The sequence below is a fragment of the Toxorhynchites rutilus genome, chromosome 3 (assembly GCF_029784135.1).
Source record: "Toxorhynchites rutilus septentrionalis strain SRP chromosome 3, ASM2978413v1, whole genome shotgun sequence".
In the NCBI taxonomy this organism is placed as follows: domain Eukaryota; kingdom Metazoa; phylum Arthropoda; class Insecta; order Diptera; family Culicidae; genus Toxorhynchites; species Toxorhynchites rutilus.
The window spans coordinates 246974070-246990397 of record NC_073746.1 but is presented as its reverse complement, the minus strand read 5'-3'; the positions used below and the strand labels follow the sequence as shown (position 1 = coordinate 246990397).

Sequence of the window (16328 nt, the reverse complement as noted above, 5' to 3'; positions counted from 1 at the left end):
AAAAAATTACTCTAAACTCTATTCTATGCAGCGAGAGACCCCCAGAATTCCAGAATTTGCCCAACACCGAAAGTGATGAAGCTTTTTGTAAACGAGCGTCTCTTTTGCTTCACACGGCATACCATTATCTTCGTACATCCGAGGTATGCCTACATCAACCATGCAACAATGATTTATGTTTTCTGTTTCATTTCGTTTTTCTAAGCCCTGCTTTGTTCTTTTCGCATGATTTGGACGCCCACCACCCGCTATGCTGCTCTCACCACCATAGTCGACTCTAGCTATTCCTATCATGAGATAATAGCAAAATGAATCATTATAAAATTTATTGTGTTTATGTGCGATTTGATACTTATCAAACGGCTAATTATTTAAACGTTAACATCCCTCACTGTTTCGTCGGTTGGGTGAGCTTCGGCAGAACAAATGAGACGGAACTGTGAGCCTCCCTCAAGCAAAACTTCAACACTAATGCTTAGACCTGACCATAGATGCTTGTGGGAAGTATCGCTCCAGCTTATTTTCAGAATTGCCCGGATAAGTCCGCCGGGCACATGTGATAATTGGCCGACGAAGACAAAGACACCATTATCACCAGCAGCGGTTTGTCGGCGGCATTTTCCGTCGGTTGTTTTGCGGCTGCATAGAAAATAGTATTTGCCATGCTACTCAATTGGCGTGACAAGTCTATTACCACGCGTGATTGTCACCAGGGAATCGACACGAGGCCGGACAATAGCTCTAAGGGACCTCTTATTTCATTAAACACAAACTGTCGTTCTTCGTCGCGTCGGTCGTTTTGATAGATACGATGGCTAGTTCTATACTATTCTATACCCGTACAGTTGTGGCGTCCTTTGAAAATATTATGATTCCCAAAGTTAATGTAATATAAAGGTTACGAATCATTCAATAACGCGCAGCTTAGTTCATCTTTTTAGCATATGTCATACTCGAGAAGACCATACCGGAACTGGCTCGAAATGACAGCTATGTAAACAATAATATTTGATAAAATAGTGATTAGTTGAGTGTATACGTTGCGGTTTTGTTTGTCGACCATTTCGGCACTTCGATGAAACGGGGTTATTGCAATGGAGAGACAAAGGGCGGTTGCAAGTACCTGTACCAAGAGTTGAACTGCGATTCCGCAAAGTTGTGCGCTATCCCGAACCGAAAATCAAAATATTGTGCCTCTTAAAAACAACGTGTACTTAAAGTCCAACACCAACAACAAGATAGCAACACTTCAGGGCGTCCTAATCTCGATTTGCGTGTGAGTCTAGCAAACAACGCCCGGTTTTACCCATGGTCTCATTCAATACATCACACCTGAACCTCTAAACACATGACACCAAGTCTACAATCACTGATTTGTGAGTCCAGTTCATTACGTATAATGGCGTATGATCCCGTCCGCTGCCACGCCTTTTCGACATCCTAACAGAATGTTACCATTATTATCGCTAGAGTTTCATGCAAACATATTGTGCTGCATGTTTCTTGGAGGACCTGTTATTGGGCTGCCCCAAAACATTACATAAACATTGTGCGATGGCAAACAAGAGTGGTTCCAGCGATTCGCTACTAGTGACAGATTGATTAAAACATAATGCAACGAAACTGGTTCATGTGAGAATCGGTTTGACCATTTACTATCACTGGTTTGTAGTGTTTAGATGGAACAGAAAATTTTTCTCGGAGGAGCTTTCCTAACAGCTTGTTTTTGTATACGGCTGACATCATTTACTTATTCTCTCACTCCAAGCGGAAAATGATATTGAGAATACATGGCATCATAAATTAAAAGCCAACTGGGAAAAGTCGCTACAAATTATATCATTTCACGTTGATCGGTTGCTCCGAGCCAACACAAATCGAGATCGGTTGGTCGATTGGAGCGTTAGATACTTTGGCGATAGTGACTAACGATTAATTACCCAAGCAACTGTGAAACCATATCAAAAATGTTATCACATCGAAATGGCTCCAAACATCTGAAACCAGAAATCATGAATGGGCGGTCGCGCAGCATCACGATAAATAGAGCGCCTGTCTTACGAGGAATGTCAAGTGCTTGGTTGCCGCAAATAGTGCTACGATAATTGGCTGTTGAACAAAAATAGGCTCTCTTACCGAATCTAATTGTGATTGGGATGGTGTTTAGGAAATAGTTTTAGACGAACATGGCTGATGTGGTTAACAACATTTCACATCACACAGGAATTTTTGGAACGGAAGACTCGAAGCTATGTAAAGTGACGAACTCGTTCAATTCGAGATGGGTTATTTATATAAACTGCATTCCAAAAACACAGCTGATGACGCTATGGAGAAATAACCTTATTCTTGAATTCTAGGGAGAGGCGGATTCAATAATTCTTAAGGCCTCGGTGACTTCCAAATTGAAATTCGATAATGATTTTCCAAATAAACATGCTATTACACGCAGCTGTGGAAATAAGTTAATATTGTGTGTTTCAGTTTATTAACAGAATCTTATATACTTATATCATTCTTGTGACCTTTTTTGATCAGCCTCTCATAGCGATCTTGAAGGTTTTAAGGAAGAGCTTAGCTGATTATAGTGGATTTATTGTTATTGTTGAAAATTTACAAAAATAATGGATTAATTGTAGGCGTCATATTTCAATTTAGAACATTTGCAGGGGCTGCAGTAAAATATTTGATTGTAAACATTCTTGCGCCAAGTATCGAGGAAAGCTTTCAACTAATCCACTCGATTGTTCCACATCAAACTAAAGCAGAAAGTTCACTTGCTGATCAAAAAACAATTGACCCCACAGTGAACTGGTGCCTCAAATTGCGTTTCACTGTCTTGATGAGATGCCCGGCTGAAGTAGTTTGCTGAAGTTTAAATTTAACACTTGATACCCTATCAAAATCTCTTGAGCAAAGATCGAAGGCTGGAAATTTATTTCTTTTATACTTGCTGAAATTAAATATTGCGATTTGTTCACGTTGAGCAATATAGACAAACAGTTTTCCCTGGCACATGCATACCCAACTAACAATTCCCCATCATTGTGACGTTTTGATAGAAGTTTTGTTCAGCTCTATACTTAATAATGTCTGAACTATATAAGTTCAAAATGTCTGTACAACCCTTGCTCACACAAATTAGGAGAAATTATCACACAAATTAGGATAAATTATTAAATTTTATTTTTCGTTTCCACATCCACGTTTTCTTACTAAGCGCACGTCCATGGGTCCAATCGCAGAGCTGTTCATTGATTGATTTTCTAATCTACCCTTTAAAATTATTTTTACTATAAAATTTCAGTACTTCTACCAAAACTCGACATTATGATAACAAATTATTTTCGGACACAATTCTCGTGCGAGATTTTTCATCCACTTGCAAATGATATGTTTCTCCGTTACAGAGAATAAATGTTCGATACAGGAAATATGATAGTATGAAAACAGCCCTAAATCAGACAATTCCTTTCTCGAGTTTTGCTCTTATCAACACATTCGGTGATCCATTTTTATTTATATAGATAGAATAAGATGTAGGAGTGCGTTTTATCACATTAAAATCTATTTCCACTTTCGAACGAAGATCAATTTCGTTAGCACAAACATCAAATGGACTAACAACGCTTGTCAATATGTAATTGTAGAACATATGCGAATTGAATTTTTCAAATTTTCCCATTTTCCTTCAGAGTTTTCCGAATATTTTCAATTGTCATGTTTGGTTGGAATATGTGTATTATTTTTATGGAACCCCCTCTCCATTCCAGAGAGGGGAGGGGTGTCATACCATCATAGAAACATTTTTCGTACCCAAACACCCTCACATCCCAAATTTGGCTCCATTTGCTTTATAAGTTCTCGAGTTATGCAGAAATTTGTGTTTCATTTGTATGGCAGTTTCCCCTTAGAGAGAGGGGAAGAGTGTCAAACCACCATAGAAACGTTTATCGATCCCTAAAACCTCTATATGCCATGTTTGATTCCGTTTGCTTGATTAGTTCTCGAGTTATTCAGCGCCCCCCTCCCTGTAGAGAGGGGGAGGAGTGTCAAACAACCAAAGAAATTTTTCGCTTCTCATAAAACCTCCACACGCCGAATTTGGTTCCGTTTGCATGATTAATTCTCGAGTTATGCAGAAATTTGTGTTTCATTTGTATGACAGCTACCCACATACCTTCTCTACTGCCGAGAATCAAACCCATGACGTTTGTATCGATAATCCTCCATCGAACCATTTTCTCGGTTAAACCACTTAAAGATTCAATCTAAATCTCTCTTACTACTACAGCAGGACATTCTCAACGGAATCATAGGTAAATGCAGCTGTATAAGTAACGGAGTCGAACAAGAGCTTAAAAACGCTTGCAGCTATTGCTTATTTCAGCAGTAGTGGAAAAGGGGGGAATTTGGACCACCTAAGCAAATCGCCTCATATTTCCAAACCAATACGATCTAAATAAAAAATGTCACATTGTATAGTGAGCTACACTTGTTTTTTCTCAATAAATAATGTTTAATCATTATATAAAGCTTCAATCTACCAAATATAACATAAAACAAAAGAGATGATTTTTGGTCATTAAAATTTGATGCGGGGTGATTTGGACCATCTGTGGGGTGATTTGGTCCAGTACACACGAAAAAAAAATACTTATGTTTATGTAAAGTTTTTTGGGATAATGTTACAAACAGTAACAATGTTTTGGGATCGATACCAGGTGTCTTGGCCAGGTTCCAGACCAGAAAAGTTGGATTGACACCATCTCGAATTTTGCATGAATCTTTTCACTGTTGGTCGAGCATTTTCAAACACTTTTGATGCTTGGTCAAAGAAAATCCGTTCTCGATGGCCTGCGTTGCTCTTTCAATCTACTCCTATTTCTAACGTTGTCTGTCCATCCTCATTTGTAATTCAGCGGCATCTGGAATCAATTAGACCAAAGAAAAACCTCAAATCTGTAGGACCAATTCACCCCACAAAAACGTGTCCATGTCACACCACACAACACGCAAAAATTAAAATGCAATTAATTTCATTTATTGTCATCAAACTTACAGTTTCGCTACATCAAATTGTTCCTCTTCTGTAGACGAACAGAACTTGACTGCACAATACACGAAAAGTTTGTTTAATTAGCGAAAAACCTTAAAACCACTATCGGAAAACTCACATTTTTTGACGATTAAAGTGCTTGTTGTGTTTATGCTACCGTTTCCCTCTACCGTTTCCCTCTACTTTAGTTTTTTTTACTTTAGGTACATACGGTTCAACAATAGAAGAAAATGACATTATAAAAAATCCAAGTTGAGCCGTAATTTTTGAGATGAAGGGGTGGTCCAAATCACCCCATATGACCAAATCACCCCGTGTTACCCTACGTCGTGTGTTGCACAAAAGCTGCTTTACAGTTGAAGAAACGTTATGAGATATCATCTGAGTACACTGCTCCACGGTACACTGAATACTGCACACTAACTGTCAAAATCGTTCTTGTTTACAATCTGCTACCAAAGTGGTTCTTTTCGTTTTTCTTGTCCGTGTTAAGGGGGTAGTACACTATGAACATCATAAAAAGCATGTGATTTTCTGGTTTTTTCGTATGAAAAGGAGATTTTAGACAAAAAAATTTTTTTTGACATAACTGTAAATCTCGACGTTTCATGCAATTTCAAGACATTTGGCATACGTTTTCTTTTAAAAAAACCCGATTTCCGGTGATTTTCCGGTTTTCAAAAAAACTCAAATTTTAACGTTTGCGACACTAGTAAATGAAGTCCGAATGAACAAATATTTTGCATAGGGTATATTATCGTGTAAATCAATATTTCGCAGCATGTTCCGAATGAAAAATCGAGATAACTATTTTTATTTGCACCCAAAACCATATGTTTCGTCTCGTAGAAAAAAAACTAAGTCACTGAGTGTCGATGTTTGACAAAAAAAAACTTTTTTTCGAGACACTAGATCTCGACGTTTCATGCAATTTTAAGACATTTGGCATCAACATATTTTTTTCGAACCCCCCCATTTCCCCCTTGGGTGATTTTTCGATTCTTAAAAAACTCAAACTTTGACCACTTTGCGCCACTCTCCCTTAACCCTTTAATACGGCAGTGTGCTCCGCCGGAGTTCTACCGCTGTACGGAGCACTGCGCCGAAAAGTATGCACATCGCGCTGGGGTGATCGATGTGCAGTGTCACTCTCATGTCGTCTAAAGACGACGCGCGTAGCGAAAGGGTTAAGTCCGATTGAGCGGAAATTTTGCATAGGGTGTTTTTTCGAGATGGTGAACATTTTGTATAGGGTAACTTTTTGAAATTTTAGGGTCGATTTTTTCCCATACATTCATTGGCACCCTAGTGTATACGCTCTGAATAACATAAGATATCGCCGGGGCGGTTGATTTTAGAGGAGTTCTCTCGATTCCCTTGTCAGGTTTCCCACAGTTAACTCTCCACCGTCGCGATTGGATTTCGATTTAAGAAGTCGCGATGAATAATAGCATATAAAACCGGTCCAATTAATTGTATAGGTTTTCCCTTTCAGGTTACCTAAAAATAACCTCTGTCGCATATTGTGACACATGAGAATCATTTTTCATCAAATTTTCATTTCGTCGAATGGTCGATTGATGTAAACGGAAACAAGATTACTGGAGTTTTATATTCATATCAATTAATGTCAATGGAGCACATATGATATTCTGAACTTTATGACCCTATGATATTCTGAACTTTAGAATTATTTGGGGGACCTATAACACCTCGTTCATATCAACTCAAAGTCAGCATAGCACGCGATCTCTACGAACCATTTTGGGTAAGATTTCTTGTTCTTAACATTGCACCAGTCGTTGTTTAAATGGTAGATCAATTGGTCTGAACCCCAGAATGTTCTGGGGAACCTTCAACATAATATTCAATATATAATATTTACATAAAATATAATATTTATATTTATATATGATATAATATTCATATAAACTCAAAGACAGTGTATCACGTTGCTGCTTAGGTAGGCACCACACCGTATTGAATTCGTAAGCGTAAGCAGGAGTAGAAAAAAAACTGAGAGTGAGAAAAGAAAGATCGATATTTAAAAAAACTGAAAGACTTTAGGGTTTAACTGTTTGACTGGATCGAAGAAAAAAAACTGGAAGAATCCAGTTTAAACTGGAACATTGGCAACGCTGTACGCGAGTATTGGGGTGTTAAACAAACTCTTCGTGTATTGTGCAGTAAAGCTTTGTTCGCTTACAGAAGAGGAACCATTTGATGCTGCGAAACTGTAAGTTTGATGACAATAAATGAAATAAATTGCATTTTTATTTTTGCATGCTGTGTGGGGTGATATGGACACTTTTCTGTTGGATGAATTGGTCATACAGGATCGAGACTTTTCTCTGGTCTAATTTATTCCAGATGCCGCGGAATTACAAAAAAAATGATGGACAGACAACGTTGAAAGAAGGAGGAGCTTGAAAGAGCAACGAGGGCCATCAAGGACGGATTTCCTTTGTACAAAGCATCGAAAGTGTTTGAAATTGCTCAAACAATAGTGAGGAGATTCATCTAAAATTCGTCGGCCGCATCCGAAGAATCACATAGAACCCTCAGCAGGAACTGGAGATGGTCAATCGGAAAATGGTCAATGGTCAATTCGGAAAATGGCATTTTAATTGACTGATAAAAATAAATTTACTCATCCGTTCAATCTCAAAACTTGCTCAGCCGTAAGAGATTGGTTTGACGGATTCATGACGCACCTAAAATGTCACATTCAACAATCATTGTCACCGAATATCTAGGGTATGCTACATGTTGAGTAAGACCTTCTTTTTGTAACATAAAAATTCGTTGCTGAAAAAGGCATTGTATGGTCTCAATGCAATTCTTCTGGTCTGGCTTCTGGCCAAGACACCTGGTATCGATCCCAGAACGCTGCTACTGATTGAAACATTATCTTGAATCACTTTACATAAACATAAGTACGTTTTTTTTTGAAGAAACACATACATGACCAAATCACCCTATATCAAATTTTAATGTCCAAAAATCATCTCTCCTATTTTATTATATACTAGCTGACCCGACGAACTTCGTCCTGCTCAAAATAGATTTTTTGATGTGAATACTTTCAAACATCCACGTGAACGTTAGTGAGTCCAATCACTGAACTTTTCATTGATTGTTTACACTTTGACCTTTTACAATTTCCTTTTACTTTAAATTGTACAAAAATTCGTCCTTATAATATAAAATTATTTTCAGACACAATTCTCGTTCAAGATTCTTCAAGCATTTGGAAATAACATGTTTCTCCGTTTCATGGAATACATGTATGACACAGAGAATTACAAAATAAAGACAGCTCAAATCGGACCATTCCTTCCTCGGGTTTAGGGCACACCAACACGTTTGGCCTTCCATTTTTGTTTATGTAGATAGAAGATATAGGAATGCGTCATTCCGTCCAAAAATCCTTTTCCATTTTCGAACAAAAATCAATTTTGTTAGCGCCATCATCAAATGGACTAACAACGCTTAGCTAATTGCAGAACATATAGGAATTCAATTTTCCGAATTTTCCGATTTTTCTCTCCGCTATATTGATCTACGGGAAGAGACGAATACAATGAAATATAGATGACTCAAATTGAACCATTCCTTCCTCGGGGTTTGCGCTAACCAACACATTTGGCCTTCCATTTTTATTTATAGATATAAGAAATGGGAATGCGTTATTTCGCCTGAAAATCAATTTCCACTTACGAACCAAGATCAATTTCGATAGCGCAAATATCGAATGGACTAACAACGCTTATTATGATGTTATTTTCGAACATGTGGGAATTCAATTTTCCGAATTTTCCTACCTATCGAACTAGGTCCGGTCCGGCCAGGTCCGAACTATATGGTGGATGCATTAAAACATCCCAATCAAGTTCCCGGAGTTGTGTGGCCTTGCGTTATCCTGATGGTACACAACACCTCTTCTGTTGGCCAATTCTGGATGTTTCTGGTCAATCGCTAGCTTTAAACAGTCCATTTGTTGACAGTAGAAATCTGACACTCTGAATACACTCATACACTACAACAATTTTTTAATTTTTAAAATTTGAAAAAAAAAAATTGAAATAAAAAAAACAAAAAGTCACAGAAAGGTTGTGTCCGAGACACGACCGCATAGTTGACAAAGGATTCCATTGGGCTATCAGTTGCATGCTGATTTTGGATATGTTTGAAGAATTACATTGTTTAACTTTTTGATAATGATTTGGTGGCCCTGAAAAGGACCGTTTTGTTTGGTTGTTGGGTATTGTTTGTTCACTCCACCAATGTTTACAACCGAATGATGATGACAGAAGGATGGTAATTAGTCGTTGAATGGAGCGTATCACGATAGAAGATGCCGAAGTGCAATGAGATATGATGAAAACAGCCCTCTGTGGCCCTAGACGAGATGCCCCCCAGCCAACATTAAATCGCATAACAAGCGTATATATAACATCATATGCCCTAAAATTTGGTTGGCATATAATGCGCCTAACTGGCATATCCGATGTGGGTTCGAACTCCGGTCGTCTGGATTATTATCCACCAGTTATCTCGCGCGGCTATCTGAAATTTAATTCAACAGCGGTTAAAACTTTCGAGTGCATCAGCATTTCATTGACATTTCAATATGATGTAAGATGTTCTTTATAAGGATCTAATATGATTTACTGTTTCATGATTTTCTTCAGCATGCAACACGATTTACTACAGTACTGAATCGATTTAAATTATACGCTTGTACGACACACAAACTGCATCAGCGTAATATACGCATATGATGCCGATTAAATATATTTTACGACAATGTACATCATAAAATTGATGTTTATTATACCGAATTGCGACTTAATTTGATAATGGTATATAAAATCGGCTTTTTACATTTTATGCGATTTCAAATATACACGATACATACTTTGATTGATATTATATGCGATTATGATTTATTCGGATTTCTTGTGAGACTTGGCACGTACAAAATTATACGATTTAATGTTTGCTGGGTCCTGTGTTCTGTATAGATGAAGTAAAAAAAAATCACCAATGTAATATATGATAATTATCAATATCGAACACAATTATCATTTTTCTAATCAATTAAAACATGTTACTTTACTATAGAGAAAATATATTAGAAATGGAAAAGTTAATTTTCATATTTTTATTCAAGTATAATTTAAGTATAATTTTCACTTTCTGAGTGTTTATTCAACTCATTTCCATTTTCGCTTCGAACCCAACGTAACACGATGCTATATGCCTCAATGCGAATTTCAATAGGAATATCAGCACCTAATACGATATGTAGATATTCCTTCACTTCCCTATTTTTTTGTGCCGGCTGAACTTTCCTTGGGTAAAAATGAACACAACAACACAAACAGCTCAAACCGGATGATCCGTTCTCGAACGGAAACACACATTGGTTTTTTATTTATGGGAATTAAAATAAATCGTTCCCGTTTCGAAGAAAGTGGATATCGTCAAGTATTTTAAGTTCGCCGGATACGCCCGTTTCGGTGTGAGAGCATTGAACGGGAGCCTGGTTCCGATCGTCCGACGGTGCTACATGATCGTAAGCTGCAGCTGCAGTTAAAACAGAAGACGGAGAGAATGATGGAATTAACTAGTATCCGTAGAATTGCGCGTTGTAGTTAAAGAAGCTTGTATTGAACGCTTCGATCACCAGCTGGATGAACCGCTGGCCAATACCTCCCGCCACGACGTAGCCTTGGCCTTGGTTTGAGCTCTGGTTAACCACAACTTGAACGAAGCTCACAACGGACCCCGTACCGGATTGGGGATAACGCAGGATCAGTGTCACATCCTGTAGTGAGGACCAAGATTGCCCATCCTGCCTGCTAGCCACCAAACGATCTCCTAATCGAGAAAAAAAAATGGTAATCAAGCCCTAGAACAAACAAACTCTCACAACACTCTCCACACGAACCTGAAACTCGATTCCCCATAGTGTAAACAATTTGCATCCGAGCGTTGCGCGCTATTTCCATCGGGATGAGCTCCACCTGCGGATTAGCAGCTTTGAAGGCCGCGATGTCGTCCACCAGTGTGATGCGGGCCTCGATAGCGTCAAGTGGCGCTTCCTCAGCGCCAGCGGCCTTCGCCACGGTCAAAGCCAGAACGGCGACGATTAGCGTGATTATTTTACCCATAATGTGGTTTCTGGTGACTATCGTGATTTCGTAATTACTGTCGATGCATGATGTCTTTGGAACTGGAGAGCCACCCTTTTTGCAGCCGCTTATATACATCCCAATCTGACCATCAGTTCAATGTAATAACTCAGTGGTTGCCTGTGTATTCTTTGTTATCTCACTTCTTATCGTAAGTGCTGCTACGGAGAAAGTACCACTGGATTCTTGGAAATCGGAGCCAAATCGCACACAATCGTCAGAAAAGCACCCTCGTCGATTTTGCGGGCCAATCCGGGACAAGCGCTCGCTATCTATCGATGCAATCAGGATCCATCAGTGCTAATCCACACAGCCGGATGTTTTCGTTTGCACCGTGTTTCTCGAGATATGAGAGTTGAGCTGATGACTGCACGTCAGTGCAGTTGATATCATCGTATCCGGTTTGGGATACACAATTTTTTCTTGCCATCTAAGCAAGAAAACAAATAAATCTTCAAGTTGATTGGTTCTTCGGTTTATTTCGTTGAAGTACTGCTCAAGACATCTGAGTAACTAAAACTGAGCTCTACAACTACGATAGCACTTCATTGATGGTCGATTTTTTATTGTGAGGATCATCATTTCGCCTTGGCCACAGTAATACGAAAATTTCACTCGAACTTCGTCGTTGAAGGAGTCCCAATTCTATGTATACGGATTGGAACTTTCATCTCTTGGATCAGTAGAATGTAAACCTTCGGTCTGACCAGCAATCTGCAGTTGTGGACTGAAAACCGAAACTTCCGTTACTTCTGGGACATGAACCAGCCAATTTTCCAGGAGGAGTGCCTACAGAACAGAAACTGCTTTTTCGGGGGCAGCATGAAGCGAAACTTGCTAGCTGCCACTACTCAAATTCCACTAAACAGCGTTGCACAGCGAAAATGGCGTTACAGTGGTTCCCGAAGAGGTGAAACCGGCCAATGCTCCGGAACTAAGGCTTATTGAGGAATACTAACCAACCGTGAAATACATACTAAAGAAAAAGCATGAAATTACAATTGAATCGTTTGTTTGAGAAACCTCATAAACGCTACTTTTATGAAAATTGACTTTTTGGCAGTTTTTGAATCCTTGAGGGTACCTACATTGACTATCAAAATTTCAGAAAAACTTAGTTCTACGAACCCTATTTTAATTGGGGTTTCAAATAGTCGTTTGTTTGACAAACCCCATAAGTCCACGTTTCCAATTATCACCACGTGCGGCAATGCGAAAGATATACATTTTCATTCATGATTTACCGATGCCGTAAGAAGCATGCGCAATTCCAACTGATCGGAGTGTCTGGATTGCGATCAGGACATGACCCCGAAATGTAAGTTTGGTGTTCGACGGACAGCAGAATACAAAGTGGAAGTCTTAAAAAAGGCAAGGATCAATGGAACGACATAAAAAATAGGAAGGGAAAGGTTCAAATCTTGCCGCCACTGTCTATCGCATTCTCGGGTTGGAAATTCGTTCGACGGTCCTGAAGCAATAAGCGTATCGTTGTGCCCAGGGTTGCCAATAATATTTTTCAAAAAACTGGAAGATTGCTCTTAAAAAACTGGAAGAAAACTAAATCCGGCAACAAACCGTTTTATTTTAAGAAGATTAGCTATAATTTATCTAAAATGATTTTTTTTACCAATTCCAATGCTTGAGGAATAGATGCTCCATGTAATATGTATAACTAGTTCATAAAACTGTAACTGTATTAACCGTCAAACAATATCTGAAGGACGGTTTTACTTGGGCAAAACTTAATTATTTATCGCTTCATGTCCATAAAATCGCTGAAATAAGGTCGTCACAAAATTACGAATAGTTCGATACTTCAAAAAGGTACGGATTCGTATAAGATACGTAAATACTATAGGTAAACTAGCACACAAAAATACCTTAAACAACTTCCCACAATATTATTTCAATACTGAAATAAACACATTCAATGCCAAAACAACCCTGCTCAAATATTACTTTGGTATTGAAATTATCAAATTTTGGTATTGAGATTTTTCTCTCATTTTTTTGTATTATACATTGATAATTTACTTCTTATATCATGCTTGTCCAAACCCAATTCTGGTATAAACATCAAAATTAGGTGTCCTTAAATATTTCCACTTGCCCGAGTATGCTTTTTTTGCAAAATATACACTATGGTGCACATGTATTTTATGCAAAGTATGAGTTCATGCTCTTTAGTGTTTAGATTATGCGTACAATAAATGATATTTAGAACTAAAATTCATTTAGGTAACCATGAGGAACTAGTATCCATATAATGTAAACGGAAACAAGGTTACTTGGGTTTTCATTTAAAGTTAATGAAGACCACTTACCCTATGACCTTCTTAACTTTAGAATGATTTGGGGGATCTATAACATCTGATGTTTATATAAACTTAAAGCCAGCATAGCACGCGGACTCTCTGAACTATTTTTTGTAAGTTTGCTTGCTATGAACAATGTACCAGCATGATTTGGAAGACCTAGAACGTCTTGTATTCATCTAAATTGAAACACAGTGTATCACGTTGCTTCTTGGGTAGGCTGTTAGATAAGAAAAAAATTGAGTGATACCCTATTTTTGTAGTTTGTAGTTTGATAAGTTTCCAGCATTGGGGAAAGCTCTTCTTTTTGGCATTTTCGACAAAACACCGACGAATTGAACGAAATGGGAGGAATCGAAATGGAAATTCTGCCTGTCGCAGAAGTTCTTGACATAGATGAAACACGTCTTCAGGACGCGATCTGGCGTAGTGGTAACATCCATACCTCTCACGCAGAGATAACGAGTTCAGTTCTCACTCCCGACATTCTTCCAAAAAATGGAAGTAAAAGTGACGAACCAGCCAAAATGTGTTGAAAGCCACTATAATAGAGAAAAAACACGTCTGAAAAACAGTATGTATTCACCACACGCACCGCAACCGTATTGAATTCGGGAATGTAAGCAACACTGAGTTGTTGACTGTGTAAGAAAAGAGAGATCGAGCCAAAGTCGAATGATAAATGTCAAAAAATAAAATTGCTTATCCCTGGAGGGAGAGATAATATTTATCATTAAAAATTTATTTTACTTGAGCACACATATAAAAAACTGGATAAAACTGGATGATATTCCAAAAAACTGAAAGATTCTAACGTTCATCTGGATGACTGGGTCGAGAAAAAAAACTGTTAGAATCCAGATTAAACTGATGATGGAAAATTTGCAACGCTGGTTGTACAACACAATACACGATTGGCGATCTAACATACAAATCTACACCTAGACGGCGCTGCGGTGAAGTTGATGATGGTTTCAAATTTTGCAATGTGAGTTTATGGAAGGTTTGTAGTTCTTTCTATAAATTGCAATATTATAATCATAAAAGATTATTTGATTGCGATGAGTTTGGAAGTAATTTAATTCTGCGTAATTTCATATGTAATATGTTATTTTCTTACCTCTTTCATTTGTGAAAACTGTGTAAATATTCATAATGGTTGAATCAAATCAGTAAATTCGAGAGCACAATCAAAAACAAGTTGAAAAATGCCTGGTTCCTGCATATGAGAACTACCTTGGAAAGCCCGAAAGTAAAATATACATGATTTATTTCTGAGTTTTAGGTGACATTATCATTATTTTCTTAGTTCAAAAACAAAATCCAGCTGTCTCACCGATCGTTTACGTTTTGCGTTAGATCGCCTATTGGATGCTTTGGTAGGGCATAGCAAACCCTCAATTAAGAACTATTGAAGTGCACAAACAACACTAAGCTGAGTGGCAGGCAAAGCCCCTTGGTACTATGTACTTCTCATAAATTATGTAACGCAAAAAGTATTCTAAAATATCCTCTATCTCCCTCCATAACGTATTTTTGTATTCCTTATGTATTAAGAGTCAAACAAATAATACATATCTATTCCCCCCCCCCTACCGCTCCTTCCTTTAAGGGGGGACCCCTGTCTGGAAGGTCGAAAAATAATGAACTTTCATGAATTTTTTTTCGATGTTAGAAATAAAGTGGAGTGTACGGGTATTTTGGTTATTGATTAAGGCATATTTGAAGATGCATTTTCAATTTGTTGAGTGCACGAATGGTCATTACGCTGTTGACAGCTGAATGCGTAGATGTTGTCTGAAAATCGGTACCTTTCTGGTGGTATCGGTTCTGAAAAATCGTATCGACTTCCCAAAAATGCAAAAAACAAAAATCTGTTTTTTTATCGATTTTTCAGACTGGGGTCTTCCCTTAATGCAGAACCTAACATAAAAATAGCCCCATTCATACTTGGTATGAACATTATGAACATTAGAAGTACATAAAATTGAATTGAATCACTTCAAAACCGCTAAATAAACAGCTGATTTCTCATTCGTTTGAGAAACTCCCTAAGCCCACCAAATTTGCGTTATATTTTGAGCCTAACCTGTTATAGTGATTAAGTAGTATAAAATAAAATGTTTTGGGTTTAATAATCGAACCGTATATCGAAAAATTGAAGGCCCAGGTCAAAATTTTGAGAAAAACAGTTTTTTGTCGTTTTCTCGCAAGTGCGTCGAATGGACTTATGGTGTTTCACAAATGAACGATTCAATTAAGCTGAAGAGCTACAGACAAGCAATAAATTTGGCATCCAAACAAGTGGAAACAGGGCTCGTACAGACGTTGAATGCAAACAGAAGTCTTAGAAAAAAAAAGTCTTACAAGTCACTAATTTCTCATAGAGTCAACTTTTCCTTTTTTTTTATGAATTTCTGATCCGGATTTGTTCGACGTCAGCTAGGATTCCAAGAAAAATTAGAGATCATTTTTTTCAGTGATTCAAACATCCACATACCGTTCTGAATCATATTTCGGACACTTTGTTCTAATATCTTGAAATGCCTAACGCACAGAGGATATAACTATAAAATTAATATCACAATTGCTTCTTTAGAGTAATCCTTTGGTTTCACTATCATTTCATATGAGAACTACATTTGAATTATAACATAATCGGCAAAAGTCTGACAACACTTCTCATTATCGTTTGTGTTTGACGTTTGCTTAGCGTGAGCTAGTAGAATTTACCCGTTCATAAATATTTAA

The 16328-nt window shown here is 37.8% G+C and overlaps 1 protein-coding gene across 1 annotated transcript; it reads right to left on the bottom strand.

The window, feature by feature from the left end:
• Positions 1 to 10450: 10450 nt before the first annotated feature.
• Positions 10451 to 11352, bottom strand: LOC129778033 (uncharacterized). The gene is made up of 2 exons (XM_055784668.1): positions 11016 to 11352; positions 10451 to 10945 (listed from the first exon to the last, which is right to left on the bottom strand). The coding sequence occupies exons 1-2, from the start codon at positions 11335 to 11337 to the stop codon at positions 10692 to 10694; spliced, it is 576 nt and encodes a 191-aa protein (XP_055640643.1). The 5' UTR covers positions 11338 to 11352; the 3' UTR covers positions 10451 to 10691.
• Between the last annotated feature and the right edge of the window lie 4976 nt (positions 11353 to 16328).

Bases quoted from the DNA above. Each gene is read 5' to 3' on its own strand.
- LOC129778033 (XM_055784668.1), bottom strand. From the start codon at position 11,337: ATGTATATAAGCGGCTGCAAAAAGGGTGGCTCTCCAGTTCCAAAGACA. The intron at 10,946-11,015 runs GTTCGTGTGGAG...TTTCTCGATTAG, and splicing joins TATGGGGAATCGAGTTTCAG to GAGATCGTTTGGTGGCTAGC.